Below are 20,009 nucleotides of genomic sequence, written 5' to 3'. Positions count from 1 at the left end.
ATTGCCGTAAGCCTCTCATCAATTTCGTCAGGAACAAGTATGCAATCAATTTGAGATGATATTTGTCGAACTGTGGATTAGGTACTCTAGGTATGTCTCCCACCTTCGTGACCGTAAACATAAGGTGAAAACTGTTGAATCTTCAGAGGAATCCATCACAAAGCAGCGCCAATAACAAACGTCAAACTGCAGATGCTATGTCAACTGTTATTCACAACACCTGCGCTTCCCCAACTCAATCAACACCCATCCCCCTCTGCAGACCATTAATGGGCCCACCACTGGAAGCCAAAACCATATTCCAAGCCTTAGCAACTGTCCCTTCGATAAGCGACATCCTCGCAAGCATAGCATCGGTCTCTTTGGAAATGTTGCGGTAATGCATCAGGTTCGCCTTCAAGGCCTCGCTCTCGGCCCTGAGGAGTCTCAACTCCTTGTCTTTCTTCTCCATGTCGTCCTTGTGCTTTTTGGTCACGGACTCGATCAACTTGAGCAGCTTCTCTGCAGTGTCCTGTTATGGAGGTCGTCAAGCGCTTGGTTGGCCGGTTCCCAGTCGATGAGCTGATGGCGCGCCGGATCGGCAGCCTCTTCGTCATCCTCCTCGTTACCATTGTGGTGCTTTAACTGGTCAGCCTCGGGACTGGTCGTGGCTTTCACACCGGCCGCCACATTGGGAAACGTTGGCTTGCTATTACACATCATTACCTTGCTGAGGTGGCCGGCGTCTGGCAGCTGGTGATCGTCCCAAGCAGCAGCGCCATTTCCCAAATTCTCCCAGCCAGCCTTGCGCTTCTTGACTTCGGCATGATTCTAGGCTCCGGCCGCGGATATGGACTCGGTTTGCTTGCCCTGCGGTTGCCCGGCACGACCATTAACCGTAGGCGTGTCAAGACCTAGGGTCTATTTTTTTTTTTGGCAGGTTTGGCGCCTATTTTGGGCTTCCTTGGTATTTGCCTGTATGCCGTTCATTTCCGTTTGTTGTGAGGATTAAATTACTATTAAGTGTCCACAGTTGTTTGAAGCGGTAACAAGGAACAAAGGAAACGCAGGAGCGGGCTTGGTGACCATACAAACTGCGCTGTCGAGGTCGAATCTCTCCTAGCGAATTGTTCCGTTGAAAAAAAAAGAAAGAAAGTGAGGAGGCAGACCTATCAAGCGTCCGAAGTTTCCGACACAGAGGGCAACTAATTGCAACAAGGAACCGGGCGCCAACGATGTCACCATGTCACTTTTCAGCATGAATTAATCCATTGCAGAGTCGGCCTGATAGCCTCCTGATTTGTTCATGTGGATAGCCATAGTGTTGAACTAAGTCTTGTCTCCACTGCCTGTCAATGGCGACGCATGAACAATCGGGCAGAGATGTCTCGCTCTGAGGATTGTGCCCGAATGACCATTGGCATGACGGGACAGCTGAGAGGGTAGGTAAGGTACTTTTAGAACAGTACCCAGTAGAACAAGGGAGCAGAGAACTTATCATGAGGGTAGCATTAAGAGGCTCAACTGGAGGAGGAGAAAAAGAGAGAGAGAGAGTTTGGGCCACGGTCATGTACAGTACCTACCATGGCACGTTGGCCAGCTGGTGGGAATGCGATCCGATGTAACAGTGCCGTGCAGTTTACCTTTTGCAGAAAACAAGAACTTGGGTGACACAGCAAGTACAAACGAGGCTGCTTCGGCAGACGGGGAATCAGAGGCCTTCATTCAGACGCACCCCGGCTTGGCTGCATTGGTTTAGGTACCTTAGCTGCCTGTGCGGACGTATATGTATTCGTACCCAATGATCAAACCGGAAATCTGCACCAATTGCCCGGATACCAGACAACAACAAAGCAGACTGCTCCAGGGAGCTCTCACCTGAATCGCTTTTGAGGAAATTGGAGGAACGTCATCAGGTTCCGCAAGGCGGCAAGGCCTCCAGCCTCTTGATGGTTCACCTGCACGCGGACTCTTTTTGCCGAGGCAGAGCGGCTCTGATTCGGCGCCGTCGCCAGTTGACACCATTACCATAGCCAATATCATCCAGTGGCCTGCATGCTCCGTCAAGACCAACGGAACCGACAATGTACAGTACACAGTACGGAGTACGGAGGATTGGGTTAGTAGTGGGCAACCTTTTTGAGACCCGATTGAAAGTAATGACATGTTTCGGATGCCCAAACTCAACTAATTAATACCGAGACCCAATAAAGGAGGGCGATGACAAGTCCCATTGCCGGCCCAACAACACTGGATCGGCATCACCAACTGCTGCGTAAACTGTGTCAGAGGATAGCACGGGGTCAGCTTTCACTTGCTCTGAATTATGCTACCGGAGGATCCCGGGTCCGACACGGCGGATGACGACTGGCATACCGCAGTGTCCGAATCGACGCTGGAGCGAAACACCGACATGGCCCATCAGTCGATCCCAGAAGCGAACGTTCAAAGCGGCTACGAGCCGCAGGCGACCGACGTAGTCATTGCCGTAATGGGCACATCAGGGTCGGGAAAGAGCACTTTCATCAGACAACTATGCGTTGACGATGCTTCCCCTCCTGAGCCTGGCCATGGCCTTCAAAGCTGTGAGATAGATTCCTTGCGTTCCCCCAGAGCACTTCCCGAGTGGTCAAAGCATTGGATCTTCCCGTCATGCTGACCACGCACGTGCTTCAAAACTCAAAGGCACCCAGAAGATGGCGGCATACAGGTGCAAACCCGTCAACGCCTTGAAGAACGTTTGCCTGGTCGATACCCCCAGCTTTGACAACACCAAACAAAGGGATACAGAGGTGCTGAAGGAGATCGCGCAATGGCTAGTGCGCTACTTCGCCAAGGGCGTAAAGCTGCGCGGTATTCTGTATCTGCGATCTGTCACCGAGATGCGTGTGCGCCATTCTGAGGTTATGGGTCTTGAGATCTTCAAGCAGCTCTGCGGGCCCAAAGCGTTTCCAAATGTCTTGATGGTCACGACAAAGTGGGAGGTTGCTGACGGGCCTAGGGCAATGGGAGTAGAGGAAGAACTGGCGGCGACTCCAGAATTTTGGGGCTGGATGAGAAGCCGGGGAGCGCAGATCAAACGCCATCACGGCAGCCTCCTCTCCGCCTCAGCACTCATCAGGGAGCTGGTTTCTTTGGAAGAGGAAGATCTGGTTCTCAAAATTCAGGATGAGATGCTGCATGGCGGCAAGTCTTGCAGCCAGACCAAAGCGGGCAAAGCCGTGGAGTACGAGTCTGCCGCGCAAGCTGGGAAATTCAGCCAAGGCTTGTCTGATGTGAAGAAGGCGATGGGGGATGATCTTCAAGCGCGCATCCAGGAGTCCGTGGCGGAGACGGCGGCAATGTACCAACAGCAGAACGAACTCCATCAACTCCTTACAACGCTCAAGAACCAGCAGGAGGCGCTCACAGCCAGCATCAGGACCCTCGCCGAATCGCAGAGGGAGAACGCCACCATAATCGGTCGAGTGAGTGATCTAAGCTCAAGCCATCAATTGCTTGCAAGGATCCTACGCCAGCAGAAAGAGTTTACAGCCCACATCAAAACACTCTCCGAATCAGAGAAGGAGAACGGTACCATCCTCCGTCAACTGAATGAGCGGCAACCGTTTGCAGCACTCCAGCGCCAGCAAGAAGAGCTCATAGTCAGTATTAAGGCCCTGTCCGAATCAGAGAAGGAGAGCAGCGCCATACTCCGCCAACTGTGCGATACGAGCCCAAGCCCGCACCACGGCCCAAAAGCCGCTCCGCCACCACTACTACCTCCCCGTCCCAGTTCCGCCCCGAGTCTCGGCGTGCAACCACTACAGAGTACTGGTAGCCTCGGTAAGGGAGCGCACAACCTGCTGGGCATACGCACCCTGAAGACCAGTCCCTGCTTGCGAAACCGAGACAGTCACTCGCTGTGCAGCGCAGCCGAGGAAGGACGCTACGAGGACGTGCGTCAGATGCTCGAGCATGAGGGTGCCGACCCGGCCATGTGCGGCCCCTTAGGGTGGACACCGCTGCACTGGGCGGCGGCGAAGGGGCGGGCCGATGTGGTCAAGTTGCTGCTGCAGCACAATGCGCCCGTCAACGCCATATCCAACACCGGGCTGAAGCCGCTCAACATGGCGAAGACAGACAATATTCGGAGCTTGTTGTTGAAGAATGGGGCGGAATATTGACTGGGAAGGGTTCAATTCATGGCGCCATACAGTTGAGCGGGTGGCGGGGGCACATTTTGCAACCTTACAGAAGGTATCACCGGGGATGCGTGTGTCTTTGCTCTAAACTTCTCGTCCACCGGGTTTGATATAAAATGTACCGGTCATCTCCGTCCTGGCAATGTTGCGCTTGATACTTTACGCACCTTCTTCTGTTTAGATATCAAACCGAGCACTGCGGAGCGAGGTAGAGCCAGTACCTAAGTAAACGACAGGATTCTTCTATAACCCCGAGCTCTTCGCACTGAGCGCATAAAACCAACCGTATTCCATTTTTAGGTAGTCACTCAACCCTTCACACAGCCAGCACTAACCCTTCCCGAAGCGCTCCTCTCTCGCTCTATGATCAATGTGACAATCGATCCCCCGAATCTCCACCGTAATGTCCTCCTCAGCACTAATGAAAGAAACTACTAGCATCCTCCCCCTTCGCCGTCTCACGGGCGCGCGGCAGCTTCTCGCGTTCTACGAGGCCGTTCTGCTACGAGTTGCGGGAGTAAGGGCCGGCACCCTGTTCAAAAGTGTTCTTCATCTCAACAACAAGCCACGTAAAATACCTTGGGAGGAGACGGACAATTTAAAGGGAGGCGCTCACTGGCAGAACAGGCCGAATCGACGTGGTTTTTGCATTCCCTGCGCGCATCTCTTATCATTAAGGGCGGATAACGTAGATTGAATCTAGTTTCTACCCATGGACTCGGGGTGTTCCTATTGAATCACCCATGGAGAATTCTGCTTCGTAGCATCACCTTGCTCAGCAACTGCGATGAACCACGGGCACCGGTTCCAAAGAGCACTACTCGAATCCATCGTCTACCGAACGCCCTAATTAGTTGCTATTATGGCCAAACCTCAGCCTTCTCCCACTCCCCAATGACCTCACCACCAGCAAGCTTCGACTCCCCTGCAGCACCGCGATAGACATAAAGCCACCGCTTCGGCCTCGCCTCATCCGTCAGATCGACCTGGTCCACCTCCTCGGGCACGATGACCACCGTCCTAAAATTCCGTCTCGCCGCCTCATCCTCCAAGTCGTCAAGCGTCCGACCCATGGCATTCACCTCCCCTTCCGCGGCTCCATACGCCACCGGCGTGCCAGGCGCGGGCCCCCTGAACGAGCCGCGCATGAGGGGGCTCAGGTTCCCAAAGTGGGCCGTCACCTCGCGCGCGAAGCTCCACTCCCCACCTTCACTCTGATCCCCAGCCGGAGCCGGAGCCTGCTCCCTCCTCCGCATCCGCCGCATCAACAAGTCCCTGACCTTCCGCGCCCCTTCCCCGTCCGAGTCGGCATCGGCGGCGAGCACCCACGCGCTGCCGCGCACGCGCCACTGGGTGCGGGCGGGCTCGACCCAGAACACGGCCTCGACGGGCCCGCCGCCGCCCGTCATCGTGCCGCCCCCGGCGCCGCCCGCGCTGTCGAACAGCTCGCCGGCCTTGTCGGTCCGCGCGTCCGTCGTCAGCACCGGCAGGTCCGACTCGTACAGCGCCGGGTTGCGCGCCGCCCCGTTGTGCGCGTTGCGCGGAAGCTCCCCCCACAGGCCCCGGAAGATGCACGTGCGCGCGCGCGGGACCGCGGGCAAGCCCGCCGACGGCGACTCGCAGGACGGCGTGGGGTGCAGGGTCGCGAGCGTGAAGGTTACCGGGTTGAGGCGGGTTAGGTGGGAGAGGAAGAGGGAGCGCCAAGGCGCCGGCGGAGGGTTGGGGGTGCTGGACATTTTGGGTGCGGTGGTGGTTGTTGTGGTGGTGGTGGTGGTGTTGGTGGTAGTGGTGGTGATGAGTCTGGATGAAGGAAAAGTAGGCACTAGTAGGTGATGGTGTGGGCTTGAAATCGAGGAAAACTGTGAGATTCTGGCTGTTTTCGCTATGGTAATGTAGGAGCGTCTCTGCGCTGCTGCCATGCGAATCTTCGAGTCGGAACCGTCTTGATAAACGGGAAGCAGGTAGAAGTCAACCTTTAGTAAGGTATGCAGCAGGTTGCGTTTGTTGGCCGAGATCGTCGGCGGAATGACTTCATCGCTGAAGTGATTATGATGCTGCGGGGCTGCTAGTGTCGCTCCTGCGGGGTGAGAGCGGGAAGATGCAGTGCATTGGACAGGCGGTATTCGAGAGAGGCCAGATCAGGGAATTTGGAACCGAAATGTGACAAGTCTCAATTCAGGTTGCTAGGATCGCTAACGTACCTTAAAATTCCATTTCTCTTTCCTTTTTGATTTCTGATTGTTTCTTATAATTAGATGCCCTCAAGTACCTTCCTTAGGTAACAATAACTCCGCACTAGCTATAACTGAAATCAACAAGTCTCGTCATTTGACCTATTGATTCGCAAATCTGTTTACAACTCTTAAATATTTGATAGGTTCTAAAGCTTGTGCCCAACACGCGTACAGATCACAACCCACTGACCAGAGCAAGGGCCTGCAAGACAGCTCGTCCTGTATTAGCGGTCTGAGTGGTAGCTAGAGTGAAGCAATCCCAGTATCCGTTAAATCATAAGATCTCCAATGCTGGTCACTAGTGTTGTAGAACGACCTCTTATTGATACACTTGCAGCATCTCTCTTCAAGGGGCCACTATCCACCCCTCTAGTCGCCTCGCATCCAAATCAAATCCAATCGATGGCACAAACGCCTTGGCTCAGCTCGGACCTAACTTGGTAAATCAATTTCTCGCGGCTACGAGCACCAAATCGGACGTACTACGCTGTCTGGTGGAAGCTCTCACGGACAGCCCAGCCACAGCTGAACCGGTCTCAGACTATGCCACAGAGGCTGGAAGAACGCCGCTATCTTTTTTGAGAGCTTTAGCAATTACGCTCACTTCATAGACCATAGCATCTGAATGCAGCTATCTTGGCGCTTGTCGTAATAGCCCCAATCAACCGGACCATGCCGACTATACCGAACCTCTGAACAAACGGGGAATGGGGTATCTCTTTTCCCGACACCCGACAGACCTTGCGAAACGCGGTCGTCAGGAAGACCGGCCAAAGCACCGCTTATATAGTAGTAGCTGTACTTACGAAGTATTTCGGTCCCCGTAGTTATATTGATAAAGTAACAGGTGGCAATGTAACCGCCAATAACAGAGATGGGCAGACTCGTATCTTCGCCGGTACGAGCGATCCCGTGGCAACGCGTGTTGTCCCATTAGCCGCAAGCCCATAACAGGAGTTTGCTCCGCTCAGCGAGCTACTAGTACTTCTGTTATTCTGGAGCGCTGCAGGAACTACGGCGAACTCCATCTTAATACACCATCAACTCCATTTCTTATTTGAGAATGTGAAATTTACCTTGAAGCCTCTCCGCAGGATCCAGAGCGAGGCCCAGAACGAGATATCGTGCAATGACGTTAGCTGAAAAAGCCGACCCCGAGGCCGCGAGCAAATATCAAGGCAGACTAAGACACCTTAGCTCAGGCAGGTTTGACAAACCAGAATCGGGGATAAACCTGGCACGTCGGAGACAGAGCGTCCTAATCCCGAGGGGACAAAGCTTTGTTATTCGAGGATCTTGGCAGCTCCAGGCTGTTGGAAATGCCGTGAGATTCCCTCCGCGTTGCCGCTATCTACGGTGCTGTGGCTGCTACTATATCAATGGGGACTACGGAGATATGAAAAGTGAGAAGATGAGGACATTGAATTAAATCTGGGAGGTTCATCGATCTGTGGACGCCACAACATTGTATAGGAGCAGTCTCAGGTTTGGCTACTGATGTACATCCGCAGATACCCCGGGAGCCCTCTTCGTGAATTCATTTCAATGTAGCTCAGTATTCTGTACAGATTTCTACATACCTGACTTTGACGGCATATTCGTCGTTTTGCCAAAACGACGGTGAAGCGAAGCCTCAACAACACGATCCGCGATCCACGATGCACAAGATACCGTAAGGATCTGGCGACTAAATGTTCTCAGATAACTCTTGGGAGAAAGCTTGAAAGTAAACCCAGCCGCCTCTCTTTGCTTGCGTGTCTACAGGAGACCTGGCTGATACCTCGTTGCTCTTACCCAAGACAATTGCAGGGACTAGTAGATTACGCCTGGTTGGTTAACGAATGTAAGAAGTTGATATAAGTTTATAAAAGACCCGAAAAAGAAGAAAAGACGGATAACTCGCTTAACTAACTAAGATATATGAAACGATTTAGCTAAGTTGCTGATATAGAGCAACTTTAGCATAGTGACCTCGTAGCCCCTTTCTGCTAATCTACAATCCTTAGCCCTGTTGTGGCCTAGCCGGTCTCGACCTTGCACAAACCGTCCAAATCTCAAAGAATCACAGCTTTAACGTTGCGCAGTATATGGAGAGCTGGAAGTTAGCGGCTGGTAGTACCCAAGGAGAGCAGGCCTGATAATATGCTGATATGCCTCCCTGTATTGCGCCAAACGCCTGCTTAGAATATGCTTAACCCTGAAGTATGTACGCCCCCCCCCCCCCAATCTCCGTTGCCGGCTCTGCCCAGTCTTCTTGCCTATATTACAGACAGACAGGGACCATCCCATTTCTGTAGATGGTTTGTCTTCCTTATGAGACCCGTACCAAACCCGATGACCTCTCCTCCCGTTGATACTCCACTCACTCCCTGCAACGCTCCTTTGAAGAAAAGCCGGCTCACTAAACCCTCCTCGTAGGAAACCTCTCTTGCGTCCACCGGCTCGCCCTCGCCCTCGCCAATTTATCAGGCGAATGCATGAAGCTATTCGTATCGGCCTGCGTGGTGGCCGACCTCCAATTGCTATCCTTGAGCGGACTGCTCTGCCTCACCATCCGCTCGGCAAGCTCCCGCTGCTCCAGCGCCGCCATCTCGCGCGAGTTGCGCGGCGAGAAAGGGGGAGCGCTGTTTTTCATATCGCCAAGACTGGTCGCCTTTTTAAGCGGCGAGTTCATGTGGGTGTAGACCCCCAGGCTGCCGCCGAAGCCGGGCCCCGTGGGGAGGTTCATATTTGTGCCGGTGCTCGTGCCGGTGGAGGTGGTTTTTGAGAGGGCTGATGGCGTGAGAGGATCTGCTACTCCTGAAGCCATGGGAGGTAGGCTTCGACGGACGGCCGATTGGCGTTGTTGCTGTAGCTGGGCGGCGAATGATATGGGCCCCGGTGTCACAGGTTTTGTTGGAGTAAATGGGCTAGGCGACATGTTGGCCCTCTGTGGCGGCTGGCCGGCATCAGGGTCAACGTGTTTGGCATAGTTCGGGTTCGGGTGCGTCTGGAAAGCCCGCCGAACTACTGTCGCCGGTGTGCCGACCATGACGGCTTCCTGATCGATTCTTCCGTCGCTGATCGACACTTGTGTTGCGACCTCGCGGACCACGGGGTGAAGCCGTGGGTGGACATATTTGACATCGTATTCGTGCATTACCTCTTTTTGGATAATGGCTGTGTCCTTGCTCTGCTGAGAGAAGCGCGAGTGCATGAGCAACAGTTGAGCGGAGAGGATGACTTGTAGAACCAAGCATTTGAAAACGGTGACGCTCGGTCGCGGGTCGAGTGGCGGTAGCGGCAGGAAGAGCATGTGGATGAGGACATGCCCTGGGCTGAAGAGGCAGAACATGCGCAACGTCGCTGGGTACGGGTCCCACACCTTCATCTCCCATACGTCACGCGTCCTGTCCGGGTGTGCCCGCTGCTCGGCTGTCTCGGGCCTCAGGACCGTCTGGATGAGCCGGAGGGGAGTCGACGAAACGGGCGACGAATCAACGCGCACGCGTTGCGCTGAAGGCGTCCCTGGCCCTGCTGCTTCAACGTTCACCTCGAAAAGGCGGTAATTGCGCGACCGTGTCATGGTGTAAAAAGCGTTCAGGACCGAGATGGACATCAATGCCCACAAGAGAAAATTGGCCTAGGGGGAGCGTTTATGTTAACCAAAAGCCACGAGCGACTGCACGCGCCAGCGGCCCGGACGTACCAAGAGCGTAGCCCAGCCATTAGCAGGGGCATCGCCAAACACATCGTCAATCGCCTCGTTTGTTCCGCCAATGTTCGCTCTCGCAAGGAGAAAGATAAAGTTGGCCGCGAGTCCGAATCGCGTCCCAAATGCTTTCGAGTCCCAGTTGAAGGTTTGTATCTCCTCGGACAGCCAGAGATAGAAATCCATGGGGTTCAGCATGGCGCGGAGCCTCTCGCTGAGCGGCTGGCGCCGCACCAGGCGCTGCGGTCGTGGAGGCATGGGCTGCGGAACTGGATTGGACTTGGCTGAGGGTGGTGAAGGCGCTGTGCGATTCTTTGGTTCGGCACAGTCGTGCGCTTCAAAACTCCATATGGGAACGGCGAGCGCTAGAAATCGGTGTACGTATCCTCTGGTCGCCAGCTACCTTGCGATTACGGTAGCGGCCGGCTTTGTTGTCGCGACGACTCGGTCGGCGTTGTTCTTGGTTGAGAAAGAAGGGCAAACTTCGCCAGTTGTTTACACTTTTTTGCGGATCAATCGGGCAGAAGACCCACAACGGAGTTGGATGTGGTCTGGGCGTCATAGGAACTTAGTGGGCTGAAAGCGGTAGGAAATGCCGGAACCGGGGGGTCGCAGGCGGCAAGGCGACGCCGCGGGGTTTCAGTGGGCCGAGTGCCTGTTGGTCGGAGCTCTGACACGGTCATCACCTCGATGGCTCATGGTTCGGAGAGCGGGACATTGACTACTCAACAGGCCTCTCCGCGACTAAACGACTGTCCGTCTGAGCTTGACCTGCGCTCCACCTCGAGGTCCGACGCAGGCAATAACGTTGCGTTCCTGAACCCGGTTGCTGCGCTTCTCAACCATCCCCATCCCCAATGGCTTCGCAAGCGGATTACAAGGACCGGCAATTCCTGGCTGTGATAGGGGACGAGGCAAGCGGCATCAGTCCAAAGAATCGCAGCTCGGAATTTGTGCTAATGAGCTACACTGGACAATAGGATTCTGTCACGGGGCTGCTACTTGCCGGCATCGGCGTGCGTACCTGATTCCCCCTCTGACCCGCCTCCGGTCCCGACCTAACGCAGTCCGTCAACAGCATGTTACCCCGCCTCCAGACAACCAAAAGAACTTCCTCGTAGTAGACTCCAAGACGGACACTGCCGCCGTCGAGGCCGCATTTGAAAGATTCACGACGGAGAGGAAGGACATTGGGATAGTCCTGATCAATCAACATGTCAGTCTCATCGGCAATGTGCCTCGGACTATAGCTAAGACCCGTACTGCAGATTGCGGACCGGATACGACACCGGATTGATACCTACACGCAAGCGTTTCCCACCGTCCTCGAAATCCCGAGCAAAGACCACCCTTACGACCCGGAGAAAGACAGTGTCTTGCGGAGAGTACGCCGGCTGTTTGGCGAGTAAAGCGGGTTACGCACGGTATATTTATTAAGAAGGAACATGAGTTAGTCGGCCAATGCTAGTCATGCGTTGGGAGCAAGTTACCATTAATATGGTACAAGATAGATGCGGAATGGAATGAAAAAAAAAACGAAACGCCTAGTTCACCGAATCGCGCTATCCGTTGCTGTCCAAAGCCTCTCGTTATGCATGTCAGGTACAGTCTTACACCACTTCCCACAGTCCGATTCATAAGCTCCCTTAAAGATCGAGCATGTCGCCCAAGGTCTTCCCGCCAAACGAGACGGTGGCCGTCAAGCAGGTAATATGCTCATTGTCCTTGCTGTATACATCCGCCTCGACGCTGTACTTGCCCTGTGAAGATTGTCAGCGGCTACTACACCAAACATGGCCAACGGGAATAACCGTACCGGTGGGATCTCCTTGGGCAAATCGACGGATTTGATTATGGAAAGCTTGCCCTTCTCAATGGGGCACTCGAGGTCGACGTTCTTAATCTCCTTGCACAGGTCGGCCTGCGTGGTGATGAGGCGAATGTAGCCATATTTGACCTGCAGCTTAACGTATGCCCCGTCGAGGATCGTCTCCTTTACCGTGCCGGTGGCCTCGATGACCAGCGTAGTGCCTCTGGAAAGATACCGTCAGTTCCTTGCGCAAACTGAATCACCAGTTATTTGTTTTTGGCTTGGACCTACGCTACAGGCGGGTTTGGCGTCAAGACGACCTCTTCGATCGTGATCATGTCATCAGAGCGGTCGGCATTGCAGAATTTGAGGGGATTCTGGCCGGGGACATCGAGCTCGTCTCCCGCCAGCCTGCTCTGCTCTTCGCCGCGGAAAACATTGAGAGCGTTGGTGCCAGCCGCGAGGGCGATAAGCGCTGCAGAGAGCCTCATGGTTACAGGTTAATCGGTGAATTGCGGGGAAGCCTAGCCCCGTCCTGCTCCAACAAGGCAGGATACGCGACGGCAATACTTTTCAATGCAGCAGGAAAACGTCGATTCCAAGCTGCGCGGATTCGGGCTCGATGGTTGAGATGGCGAAGGCGGTTGAGCGGTGGTGACGGCGAGATATCAGCGAACGGGGTGGATTGGCAAGGCGGCGGTGCTACTGTTAAGCGGTTGGCCTGCCACGCCTGGGGCAACCCCAAAACCCGCACGTCATGGGGGAGAAGCACGGCCCTGATTGCTGCGCTTTTGCCTCCGACTGAACAAGAAGCTGGGCCGCCCGCCTCGTTCGGGCGTATCATGTGAGCTTGGATGGGTCCGTCAGAGCTGGGTCCGCCAACCACGAACACGGATGGCCACAGGCGGAACAGGGGTGCAGTCTCAACCGTCAAATGGTTAGACAGGGAACTCGGCCTTTTGAGTTACAACTTTTCGGGGTGAGTTTTGCACGCTACTTTTTTACTTTACTACGGTACGCCTTTTTCCCCCTGCTCTCATTTGGCGAGGCTAGAAGCCAGCAATTGTTGGTCGAAGGGTCCCTCGGTAATATTTGGCATGGTATTTAGAATGCCTGCCATCAGCTCAATACCTGGGATAAACCAGTCCATGGGTACTAGAGAGGCGAGATGACGGCCGGACAATCGTTCTAGATGCTCAGAACAAAGGATTCGGCGCAAAATATGGCAAGATTTGAAGGTCTCTATGTAGCAGAGCTCGCGATCTCTCAGCCCAAACTTATTCAGAGATGCCCCGTTTCGCATCCGCAAAAGACGCCACTGGGGGAAGTGCCTCGATGTGGGGCATATGTTATTGCTCATCCTGCAAAGCAACCCCGTGCGATGCAACACCCATAGCCACTTGGACACACTTCGCGCAACAATCAAGAGAACAGTTGCTACGACGAGTCAGGCACCAGCTCCAATCAGAAGCTGAGGCGCCTGGGAACTCTCGACGACTGGAGAAGGGCCTTGGTCCAGCCGTGGACAATGACGGTGACTATCTCGGTCCCGCCCTTGCAGCCTACGGTATCCCGCTTCCGCACCATTCACTACTACATAATATCCGAGTTGATGGGTGCCGGAGGCGAAATCGACGCGCAACCCGTTCTCGCAAGAAGTGTCGCGTGTTCTTGATTGAGAATCTCGGCCGCCACCAGCAACGCGAAACGTGACGTCAACTTCCCATTCCGCAAAACCGCCGACCTAGCCTCACCTCTTGCCGAGTTGGGCAGCACGCCGCAGAGGATGTATTCCTGCTACGAGTACCTGCCGTTGACATAAGCCTGGGATTGGGTATTATTGCGATGCAAGCGCGTGCAATAATTGCCCGGCAGTTTTCGTCGGCTGTGCTAGGCGTATTTGCACTGTGCGTGCAACATCCGACCCGCTCTCTCTCTTGAGCCCTTTTCATTGCCTGTTTGTTGGCGAAGCAAAAGGCCCTCCACTCCGGAAACCTCAGGCACTTTCCAACCCAACCACTTCCCACTGCAGTGCTCGAATTTTTCCCGGCCTTTTCTGCTCCTTCATCAAGTGCCAAACATTACCTGTCACCTCAGCAAGCCGAAGCCCCGACTTTCTCGCCAAACTTCGCACAAAGCCGCCTCAATACCAACAGTCTTGCCTCCGACCCACGTTGTCTACCTACCCCTTTTCAGGCTGAAAATGATGGTTTCAGTCGATGGTATTTCTCTTTCTGGTCTGTGTCTCTCCCGCCTACATACTGCCTGAGAGTTATATCATGCACAGGCAGTGCAGGATGCTGCTGACGGTCGAATTTGCTCTTCGTCCCCGCTCGCTTTTCCTGTTGTTGGGTCGGGCGGTCCGCTTTTTTGGGTCTTCAACCCGAGGATTTCTTGCGCAAATGGCGCCAACCGACCTCCGTACCCGTCTCTTTTCCCCCTCCAATCCCGAACGGCCTTTCAAACCACCGTTGCCCACCGCCTTTCAGCATCCCTGCTCCGTCCGGAGTCGGATGCCTGAGGCCGCACTGCGTCAAAACATGCTCTGCACGGTGGAGTACCTGGTACTTGGCTAGGTCAGACGCTCGGCTGCTCATCATTTTTCTCTCCTGCGCTAGGGAGCTGCGATTGCTGGGTCGGAGGGAGGAAGTCGCGGCGCAAGTCAGCCCGCTTCCCGCTTGTCCCCTTCCCCTTCCCTTCCCTCCCCCCCCCCCCAGAAAATCTCGAGGCTTTTTGCCATGCAAAGCCGTGGCTTGATTGGCCCGTGCTTTTTCGCATTCCCTTCCCTTCCGCTTCTGTCTGGGCCTCCATCCTGGTCCCCCCAAGGTCGCAGCAAGCCCATGGGGCTTGACTGAACGCAGCGCCGCGCAGCGCTGCTGCTTGCACTCCTCTTCGCCTGCTCGTGCTGTGGGCCCCCCTCTCTCTCTTGCACTTTCCACTCCGGCCTCCTCTCCTTCAAACTCTGCCTCTCTTTATTCAATCCCCAATTTTTTTGCGCGTCACCCACTCGTCGTTTTTGACTCGACGTCTTAGGGGATCCGAGCTGGATTTCCAATCTTGCGCTCACACAACTCGGTCTTGTCGATTCGAGTTCCTTTGTCCTCGCGGCGCAATCCCGTTTCCATCCCTTCCCATCCCCATTGTGTTCTCAGTCTCGAGCCCGTCGTGACCATCGCCACGGGTTTGCCTCGAAGGGTCACCCACTGCAGCCTTTTCAACCCGCAACCACCGCCCCGACAACATCGATACAGCCGTCGCTGGATCGAGGTCGCTCATTGTCATCACTTGGTCGACTTCGATATTCCTAGCGACATTGCTACCACGACGTGTCCTTCCGTCTTCAGACCGAACCGATCGAGCCGACGACGACCGAATCGAGTGGCATTATTGGCCCCCCGAGTGCGGCGTCGCGAGCAGCGCATCCCGACGGCCCTGACGGATGACAATCTCGTCGTCCCCGCTGGTCCCTGCAACGCACGCATCTCGAATTCAATCGCGTCGGATCGCGCGACCAGCATGCCCTTCAGACCGGAGAGATAAACCACCCGCACAAACCCCCCGCCATCCGGCCATCGCGAGGCTATTTTCAAGATTATGACAGACAGGCTGCCACCGCTGTCGACGCCGATCGCGCCTCCTAGTCAGACTACCTTCCCCCTTGCGAGCGTTGTCGCAGCTCGAGACGTCGCTCGAAAGCAGGAAACCGTAGAGGAAGAGCCATACACGATCAAGTGTATATGCAACTTCACTGACGATGACGGAAACACGATCTTCTGCGAGACGTGCGAAACATGGCAACACATCGAGTGTTATTATCCCGACAATGTTGAAGACGCCCTCCGGATCGACTTTGCACATTCTTGCGCCGAGTGCGAGCCGAGGTTGTTGAACCGTCAGCAGGCTATCGAGCGGCAAAGAGCTAGGACGGCAGTGCCGGTCGTCGAGGAGGCGGCGGACAAGAAACCAAAACGTCCGCCGTCAAAAAACCAAAAGAAGAAGCTAAAACCGACCGAGCTTCAAATAAGCGGGCTGCATAACGGCGCTTCCGAGAACGCTAAGCACGCAAGTCCGCACGATACTCCACACCCTCCCAAGAAGACAAAAACCGCGCACAAGACCAGTCAATCAGTCAGTTCACAAGCGCCGAAGCGCAGCCCGCCATACGGGGCCGCCAAAGCTGCTCATGGCCATCCGTTAAGTCCTGCGACCACTCCTCCCGATCTCCCCGATGACTTCGAAATCCACAACTATTCGTCAGGATTTCTCTCTCTCTACAATGACCAGGACGTCCAGATCGTCAATACGAATAGCTTCGCCGACCTCCAGGTCTCGAATGCCATGTCGAGCTGGCTGCGCGACCGGGAGAAATTACAAGAAGAGACAGGCTGGTCCTACGATGAGGTCTTCCGGAAACTCCCCGATATCGATTCGATAAAGGTCAAGCTGGAAGTCGAGCATACAAGAAAGGCGGTCTCGTCAGACACCGTCCTTCAGTGGCAGTACCTCAAGGCGGCATCGGCGATTGACAAGGACGTCCCGCTCATGGAAGTTAACGGCGAGATTGGCTTTCAAGCCACTTACTGCTCCAACCCGGAGAATCGTTGGGATGAATTCACTTCCCCCCTACCGTTCGTCCTTTTCCATCCGCTGCTCCCCCTCTACATTGACACCAGGAGGGAGGGGTCCGAAGCTCGATTCGTTCGACATAGCTGCAAGCCGAACGCCACGCTCGAGACTTATCTCTCGGCCGGCAGCGAATACCATTTCTGGCTGGTGAGCGACCGGCAGATCGCAGCGAAAGAACAAATCACTATACCGTGGGACTTCCGGTTCCCGAATGACAAAAAGACGCGCATGCTCCGCGCACTCGGACTCGGTGATGATGCGGCGGGCGCGCACCCCGAGCCAAGTCTCGACGACATTGGGTACCGGGAGCTTGCGACCTGGCTCTATCTCGTCCTCTCGGAACACGGAGGCTGCGCGTGCAATCTCGGGACGGAATGTGCCTTCGCGCGGTTCCACAGAACCTACATTGGCAAGATTAACCCGCGAGCCAACCCGCCAAAGAGCAAGAAACGCAAGTCTAAAACACAACATGCCCTCTCGCCCACGAGCACGGGGCATGCGACCAATAGCCGGGCGCCCAGTGAGGGCCACTTGGAAGACGTCCCCGAGCATGACGGCAGATCGGTGTCGAGCTCCTCGCGGAGCAAGCCGCCCAGCCGAGATATGACTCCAACCGCACGCCAGGGCTCGTTTGACACACTCGGCATACTAACCGAACCCACGGATAGGGATAAAAGGAAGGTGGCCATGGTGGAAGACTCATTCCGCCGCATGGAGCAGCAGCAGCAGCCCCACCGGAAGAGAAAGCGCGCGTCCGACGGAACCGTGAACTCGCAAACAAAGGGGTCCAAATCTATCTCGGCCGCGCACACGCCGAATCTTCCGAACGGATTCCACGAGCGTAGTTACGTTGATGTCGGAACTGGGACATCCAGGAGCAAATCCGGGTCACCTGGCGGTACGAGTCCCATCCACGCCAGCCGTACCCCCAAGACTTCTGCGTCGAGAATCGGATCGACTCCGGCCCGTTCTCGGCCCGTCTCGGTCGCGCCTCATGCAAACTACCGCAATGCTGCCGTACAAACGGATCCACCAGTGGCAAGCGAGACACCAACCCAAAAACGGAGGGTGGGGTCATGTCTGAGGAAACGGATGCTTGACAACTGGCACCAGCTCCGTCTCGAGGAGGAAGAGAGAGCCAAGCGTCGCGTAGTTGAGCATGCACCTGCTGTTGCCATGGACGCGGCGGACAGCACAACGGAAGCGGATGCACTATTATCGTCCCCGGCCTCGACAAGGGAATCTGAAAAAGGCTCTGCTGCGGGTGCTCCGGCCGCAGCCGTCGGCCCAAAAGACACTCCAATGCCCGACGCGCCGCCGATATCGCCGAAGAGTATAACCATGACCGGGGGTTCGCCGGTAACAACCAGCCCCTTCAAGAACAACAGATCGCCCGATTTGCGAGTGCAGATGCCTCCTGTCCCCGCGTTTGGCAGCCCCACCTCTGTCGCACCCTCGCCAGCGTCAGCAACAACGCCGGTGTCTGCGTCAGGGTCGATATTACAATCACCCTTTTCAATTAGTACCTTCCCGAACAGCCCGTTTGCCCCGCCATCGGTCAATGGCGTTGCCGCGCTCACAAACCCGAGTCCTGTCAAGAAGAAGCTCAGTTTGAGTGACTATAAGAGCAGGATGAATAAGGCTGCGGCTGCGGCTGCGGGGTCAGGCTCGGGTCCGTCGAGGCCGTCGGTTAACACCGGGGCTGGTTTGTTGAAGCCCGTCTCTGTCGGCTACGAGGACCCTAAATCCGCCACGAGCGTTGACGGGGGGAGTGTGGCCGGGGCGGGGAATTCGCCGTCAGCAGAAGGGGCGGAGAAGAGTGCCGGTAGTGACGCTGTAGGGTTGCCCTTGGCAACTGCAGCAAGTTCCTCGGCGACGAGCGGCTCTGTGTAAGATATCTATAGACGGGTCATGTTCATGCTAATGTTGTCTGCGTGGATGATTGGCTTGGGCTTGAGGCGTTTTGGGAAGTGAGCTGTTTTTGGGGGTTGCTACAACGGCCATCTCGTCCTTTTTCTTTCTCCCCCCTTTTTTTTCTTCCCATTTTTATCTCCCTTCTCGACTTGAAAATGGGCAGGCTTCGGTGGAATTCTGTTTCGAAAGATATGCTTTAATCATCTGGGTTGGGGCTGGTTGGGAACGGCGTTTCTGGACGGGACGACGGAAAGGATGGATGGAAACCGGCGGGCGGGAAATGGGACGAACGGTTTCTTTCTAGTTTGGTATGCGCTTGCGGGCAGGGTTAGGCCACCTAGGTTTCTTCTTATTCTGGGAGCTAGGAGCCGGGAGTGTGTAGGTTGTTTGTTTGGGTGGGGAGGCTGATTGATTTAAACCATTTGGCGATGTCTGATTAGAGTAGCGGGTAGCTAGGCCGCCTTAGCCAGCTAGCTAGGCATAGCTTGAGCGTGAGCTTGAGCTTGAGTCTGAGCCACTGTGCTCTGGCTGAGATGGGACTTAGCCTAGGTTCTAGGTCTAAGTCTTGGTTTTACGTAGTCAGACAGAGACCTTTTCTTGTTTCTGGCCGATTTCGTTTTCTTCTCCCTCTTCCGTTTCCGTCCGTCTCGGAAGACGATGGGTGGGGAAAGGAAGGTTCCTTGAAGTTCAGCTACTTCCCCCTGCGGGTGGAGAAGTTGGATTCGTAGGGCAGGGCCAATTCGGGGTTTCTTGATCGATTGATTGATCGACCGATCGCCCAACGATTGCGAGATTAGTGTGTACGAGATTGTTTCTTGGTTGCAACGACAATTTTTTTATGTTTCCTCCTCGGCCAGCGATGATGATGATGATGGTGATGATGATGGTGATGATGATGGTGATGATGATACAGGGTTTTGGGTATGGAATGGTGAGAGAGAAGCCACTAGAGTCCTAGGAAACGGTTTCCTCTTTTTTTCTTTCTGTTATTATTATTATTTTTATTTCTTGAAGGGGCAAGATGCGGGTACCCTTCATTTCTTTCCATCTTGCTCTCTACACACCACATCTCTACTTCGTTCTGCCTGTACTCTTAGAGGGACGTTGGATGCTGGCCGGTGGTGTGATAGGGGCCGGAAGAATGAAACTTCGGCAGAGGTGACTGGGTTACCCGCGCGTCTGCTCATTGGACAGAGCTTTAGAGTGGTCGTTTGGATAGGCGAGACCACTCATTGTTTATTTCCAGGCGGATGAATAAGGTGAGAATTGCTACTTATTTTTAGTTTGCCATGTCGTCTATGGAGGCGGAAGCAAGGTACTCCGGACACCGATGTCTCAATTATCACCATGTTCGGTCCTCCGACACTCCGACTTCCGTGTGCGTCGGGGGAGGGAGCACATCAGCTCCGATCCACAACCCTGGTCGAACCCTAAAGATAGGCTCAAACCTCTGGCCATGCGATGTTAGATCAGCAGAGGATTTGAGGCGGTGAATTGCCAGCCCTTCTTTTCACCCCACCGATCAGCGCAACATCAAGTGGCACCTCCGGACAAGGAGAGAGACGCCGTCA

At 54.9% G+C, this 20,009-nt stretch overlaps 6 protein-coding genes across 6 annotated transcripts; 3 read left to right on the top strand and 3 right to left on the bottom strand.

Moving 5' to 3' along the window:
• Nucleotides 1-2,305: 2,305 nt before the first annotated feature.
• On the top strand, nucleotides 2,306-4,145 carry MFIFM68171_08978 (uncharacterized protein; the record flags this gene model as incomplete). The annotated part of the gene is made up of 2 exons (XM_071064397.1): nucleotides 2,306-2,564; nucleotides 2,665-4,145. The coding sequence occupies 2 exons, from the start codon at nucleotides 2,306-2,308 to the stop codon at nucleotides 4,143-4,145; spliced, it is 1,740 nt and encodes a 579-aa protein (XP_070920498.1).
• An 878-nt stretch (nucleotides 4,146-5,023) lies between these two features.
• MFIFM68171_08977 (Pyridoxamine 5'-phosphate oxidase Alr4036 family FMN-binding domain-containing protein) lies at nucleotides 5,024-5,899 on the bottom strand (the record flags this gene model as incomplete). Its single annotated transcript, XM_071064396.1, has 1 exon — nucleotides 5,024-5,899. One exon carries the CDS (start codon nucleotides 5,897-5,899, stop codon nucleotides 5,024-5,026), a length of 876 nt encoding a protein of 291 aa, XP_070920497.1.
• A 2,899-nt stretch (nucleotides 5,900-8,798) lies between these two features.
• On the bottom strand, nucleotides 8,799-10,346 carry MFIFM68171_08976 (Meiotically up-regulated gene 154 protein; the record flags this gene model as incomplete). The annotated part of the gene is made up of 2 exons (XM_071064395.1): nucleotides 8,799-10,019; nucleotides 10,086-10,346. The coding sequence occupies 2 exons, from the start codon at nucleotides 10,344-10,346 to the stop codon at nucleotides 8,799-8,801; spliced, it is 1,482 nt and encodes a 493-aa protein (XP_070920496.1).
• Nucleotides 10,347-10,945: 599 nt separating this feature from the next.
• On the top strand, nucleotides 10,946-11,497 carry VMA7 (H(+)-transporting V1 sector ATPase subunit F; the record flags this gene model as incomplete). The annotated part of the gene is made up of 4 exons (XM_071064394.1): nucleotides 10,946-11,002; nucleotides 11,069-11,104; nucleotides 11,167-11,304; nucleotides 11,357-11,497. 4 exons carry the CDS (start codon nucleotides 10,946-10,948, stop codon nucleotides 11,495-11,497), a joined length of 372 nt encoding a protein of 123 aa, XP_070920495.1.
• A 237-nt stretch (nucleotides 11,498-11,734) lies between these two features.
• On the bottom strand, nucleotides 11,735-12,389 carry NPC2 (Phosphatidylglycerol/phosphatidylinositol transfer protein; the record flags this gene model as incomplete). The annotated part of the gene is made up of 3 exons (XM_071064393.1): nucleotides 11,735-11,848; nucleotides 11,905-12,121; nucleotides 12,190-12,389. 3 exons carry the CDS (start codon nucleotides 12,387-12,389, stop codon nucleotides 11,735-11,737), a joined length of 531 nt encoding a protein of 176 aa, XP_070920494.1.
• A 3,103-nt stretch (nucleotides 12,390-15,492) lies between these two features.
• SET3_1 (SET domain-containing protein 3) lies at nucleotides 15,493-18,417 on the top strand (the record flags this gene model as incomplete). Its single annotated transcript, XM_071064392.1, has 1 exon — nucleotides 15,493-18,417. One exon carries the CDS (start codon nucleotides 15,493-15,495, stop codon nucleotides 18,415-18,417), a length of 2,925 nt encoding a protein of 974 aa, XP_070920493.1.
• Nucleotides 18,418-20,009: the final 1,592 nt, after the last annotated feature.

The sequence above is a fragment of the Madurella fahalii genome (assembly GCF_045866475.1).
Source record: "Madurella fahalii IFM 68171 DNA, scaffold_5, whole genome shotgun sequence".
In the NCBI taxonomy this organism is placed as follows: domain Eukaryota; kingdom Fungi; phylum Ascomycota; class Sordariomycetes; order Sordariales; genus Madurella; species Madurella fahalii.
Note: the sequence above shows the minus strand (reverse complement) of the source record. Positions and strands in the feature narration are given on the sequence as shown.